Source organism: Nuphar pumila, chromosome 3 (genome assembly GCF_984573655.1).
Source record: "Nuphar pumila chromosome 3, dmNupPumi1.hap1.1, whole genome shotgun sequence".
Classification (NCBI taxonomy): Eukaryota; Viridiplantae; Streptophyta; class Magnoliopsida; order Nymphaeales; family Nymphaeaceae; genus Nuphar; species Nuphar pumila.
The window spans coordinates 135,262,996-135,267,366 of NC_143251.1; the positions used below are offsets into that span (position 1 = coordinate 135,262,996).

The 4,371-nt window shown below is 43.1% G+C and overlaps 1 protein-coding gene across 1 annotated transcript; it reads right to left on the minus strand.

Moving 5' to 3' along the window:
- Nucleotides 1–768: 768 nt before the first annotated feature.
- On the minus strand, nt 769–3,206 carry LOC149843952 (basic leucine zipper 61-like). Its single transcript, XM_090000191.1, has 4 exons — nt 1,887–3,206; nt 1,644–1,734; nt 1,359–1,485; nt 769–1,276 (listed from the first exon to the last, which is right to left on the minus strand). The coding sequence occupies exons 1-4, from the start codon at nt 2,720–2,722 to the stop codon at nt 954–956; spliced, it is 1,377 nt and encodes a 458-aa protein (XP_089856317.1). The 5' UTR covers nt 2,723–3,206; the 3' UTR covers nt 769–953.
- Nucleotides 3,207–4,371: the final 1,165 nt, after the last annotated feature.

The following is a 4,371-nucleotide window of genomic DNA, read 5'->3' on the forward strand; positions in this document are numbered from 1 at the left end:
CATCAGCATACATTTTCTTTACTTGCTCATGCTGCATCTAGTGTCATTTTTCTTACTAAGGCTATCCTGCATAAAGTCATGCACAAGTTATGCCATCTGACAAGGTGTTTTCATCCCTCATTTATGCAACAACCTGATGAGGCTTAAGCAAGTGTTGCACCCTAAGAAACTCCCAGCACTGTAATTGTTTAGTATTCGGATCTGTCACGCTGACTCTCTGCTGAACTTGGAAAAAATGCTGGTGGATAATCCATGATGTTGCCAGCTGCAATAGGTTCCATTAGCTGATTTTCTTATGAAACTTTTTGGAGTTACCCTGGCCCTGGGCTATCAAGTAACCCACAACTTCAGCAAATTTCAATTACCATAGAAAATGAGATCCCTTTGTTGTCACTTTCCATCCAAGTTGTTATCTGGAAAGCAGAAAGGGCCCGCCTTACAGTATAATTCAATCACCAAAGCCAGAAGAATTGACAACCTTTTTGGTAAACCACAAGGTAGCAGTATAAAGGAACAAGGCAGACCATAATAGTAAAAGAGGGGGAGAAAAAAGACCGCAAGAAACAAATATATTATTGAAAGAATACCCTCTCCAAGGGCAAGGAGCAAACCATGTCTCCTAATACCCGTGATATATCAGCAATTAAATGATTTAAAAAAAAAAGAAGAAGAGGGAAAAAGAAGAGAAAGCAAACGGGTCATTCAAAATTCATTCATGCCACATTCAACCACAACCACCAGCCAAATAAGCAAGAAAAACAATTATGCTACATAATGTAATTCTTATTCAACAAGGGTAGGTTCCCTCTTTACTCAAAGAACAAAAAGGATTGGAATGAGGGAGAAAATATTGAGCGAAGAAAAACAAAAGAAATTCTGCCTGAGCCATAATCTTCAGGCAAGGAATTCGAAAAAAAAAATTCAACACAAATGGCAATGGCTGTAGAGAGCCATTAAGGATTATGAACCATGTAATCTGAAGGATATGCCATATTACTACTAGTCTCGGATTTCAAACAACTCATTGGTTGCAACAATTGCTGGTTGCTGCTACCGCAGTTACTGCTGTTAATGGCCTCTATATTCTCTGATTGCATTTGGTTCCTGTTTCCTTCGATCGCGCTCATCGAGCACGAGCTAATGCCATTGCCATGTTGCATCTGTTGATGCTCCGATTCAAATCCCATCACCGGCGACTGCCCTTCCTTCAAACACTGCTGCTGTTGATACAGCTGCCTTAGCCTATGGACCTCCTTCTTCAAGGCTTCGCAATGGGCTGCAAGCATGGCAAAATTAGTGTGAAAAATCAACCTGTTCTAACAAATACAATCAACAACAATGGGAAACTACTCTCATACCATCCTTGAAAAGCTTATCCTGTGCAAGAGCAGCAATCCTCTGTTTCAGAGCGCTGTTATCCACACTGAGAACTAATCTCTGATGATCAAGGTATGAGACCTGAGGCGAAAGAGTAGACACTTCCGTCTGCAAAAAATCATTGGTTTATCAATTTAGCTTGTTTCTCAACAATGCAATATCCCAAGTTATAACCAATTTCTGTTGATAAGTGGATTTATCTTAATATTCATTACAAGATTGAACAAAAAATGAGCAATTACTAATTACAGGGGGAACAAAATTACCTGCAATGCATTCACACTCCTTTCAAGCTCAGCGATGTATTGTAGCTTCCGAACACGAGATCTCTGAGCGGATTGCCGATTAGCGAGAATACTACACAAGTAATAAAATTCATGGAAAAGAAACTATGTGAAGGGCGGATCTAAAACCAAAACTTGATGCAAAATGCCATAGATCCACCATGAAGCAATGCTTGGCAGCTGAAAAACATATCACCCACGTTAAGATTCGATCCAAGAACATACCGTTTCACCCTTTTGGGATCAATGTTGGGATCCACCACACCACTCCCACCTGCAGAATTGGCAACAGCAGGCTGTGACAGTTGCTGCTGTTCTTGTTGTTGTTGTTGCTGCTGCTGCAGTGGCTCAGATTTGCATGCACTCTGCACCTCTTGCTCGCTCTTAACCTGTCCCGGTGCGGGCGATTTCGCCTGCTTCTCGTCGGCGAGAGTCTCGCAGATGCTGTTCTGATCAGATGGTGTTGACGGATTCTCAGAGGTGGATATAGGAGTCCGCGACTCCAGCAAGCCTATTTCCATCATTGAAGCAGAGTCCTGTGCTTGCTGCTGCTGCTCCTTGTGGAATGGTTCTATATCTGCGAACATAGAGAGCAGTTGATCCTCGTCCAATTTGTCGAACTCCCTGCACGGGATCGACGCCGCGCTGCTGCTCCCGCAATCGAACCCATCTCTATCCGAAATCTCCGAATGGGGAAAGGCAGAAGCGCCCATCTGAGCATCGACGAAGGCCAGCGAGTCGCTCGCCGATCTCCGGTGCGTCCCGCCGCGCTTAGGCGGCGGGAGATCGATAAATTCGTCGAGCCACCGCGGTGTCTGGTCGTTGGGGACGAACCCCATTGAGGAAGAGGTCCTCTGGTGCTTTGTGGTCTGCTGTGAGCTTGGTGCCTGTGGAGGGAAGCCTAGCCAGCCAGAGAAACCATATTGGTGCTCGTTGGTGCTGGTCGGTGGATCCTGGCTTGTTGGGGGAGCTGCCCATGGAGATTTGGGTGGTAGCTGCAGCTGCCTAGCGCCTAATCCCCACGACCCATTTGATCCACCACCATTGCTTCTCTGAGCCATCCCCCTCCTCTTCTCATAACACCACCAATGGGCAATCAAAAATCGCCTAGATCGCTCTCCCCCAAGCAAAACCAATCTCAAATTTCAATACCAACATTGCATTTCCCCTTCTTCTTCACCTTTCATTGACACCCACAGCAATATTTCACACACACACACACAGACAGAGAGAGAGAGAGAGAGAGAGAGAGAGAGAGAGAGAGAGAGAGCACCAAGTTGGTGCTTTCTCTTCAGGAACTCATTGTGTCACGTAATCACTTTCACACACACTCTCTCTCTCTCTCTCTCCTCTGATTCAACTTTCCTATTTTTTTCCTTGTTTCCGTTTTTGTTTTTCTCCCAAGTTTCTCTTGACAACGGACTCGGGGAGAGGTTTTATTTCAGCCCCACAAATCCTTTTCCCTGGTAAACCACCATAGCCAAGCCTGTTTTGGTGCCGCAATGGGTGCTCTGTGACGGTTGACAGGTGTCGGTTGTTCATGTGGTGCCAAAATTATGTGCCCTGAATTAAAACTGCATCGAAAAATAGGAACTTGAACAGCTAGCCACAGCTGGACCGTCCCTCAAGCAACTCTCTCTCAAAATAAAAACCAGTATCAACAGGGAACCACGTGCCTCGGTCACCCTCCCCTTCCATCTTTGCTTCTCACATTACAAAATTGCCATTGCTTTCTTTCTTTAACAATATATATATATATATATAGTTGCATGCAAGTAATTATTTCTGTTATCTGCTCCCCATGGAAAGAAACCCTTATTTCTTTCCTAAGAACATAGGATAAGTATGTGTGTATCTTAAGGAAGTAAATCAAAGCATTTAAATGGATTTCAATGTGAAGGAAGCCAGGATATATATCTGCATGGTTGTTGGAGATTCAGTTGGGGGTACTTAAGGAAAGTTGGTGGTACTATGAAAATTGGTATATTGTTGAAGTACATGGATGGCCCCACCTGTGTTTCTGTTTTTGCAGCTCTCCTTTCTTGGATTTAAAAAAAAAAAAATTTGGGATTAGCAAAGCTTGAGGATGATGCAGCAAAAGGGGTTGCCCATGATTTCAATCTCATCTTTGATTGCTTTGGACACATTTTTACACTTCTTTATATTGTGTGTGGTGATTGCTTCTTTTGAGCATGGGCAGGTGGCCAATGAGTTGTAAAAACGTGAGTTTTCTATGGAGGAGGTCTAAAGAAGTTGTCATAAAAATAAAATATCATCCAACTCATGTGCTCCACCACTGTGCTAACATTGGCTGCCACATGCATGAATACTTCCACACGCCTATGTGAAGAGATTTGACTAAGTTTGTGTAGGGCACCACCCCCCTTTCATTTCTTCTACAGCCCACATGTGTCACACTGACAAACAGTTGCTTACAAGATTTGTACATGACCAATGTACACCAAGTGTTTGCTGTGCTAATCAATGTTGTCAGTATGGGTGGGTATCGGCCGATAAGTATTGTATCAGCAGAAAATGGATACGCTTCACCATTGAATAGGTTATTTTTAAATAAATATAAAAAATACTTAATATTATTTTAATAGATTTAACATGTGTCATGTTCTGATTGGCACATAATATTTTTTAATTACTTTTTGGCCAATTCAGAACGATTCACTTGAGTATAGGTATCGGCTGATTCACCTGA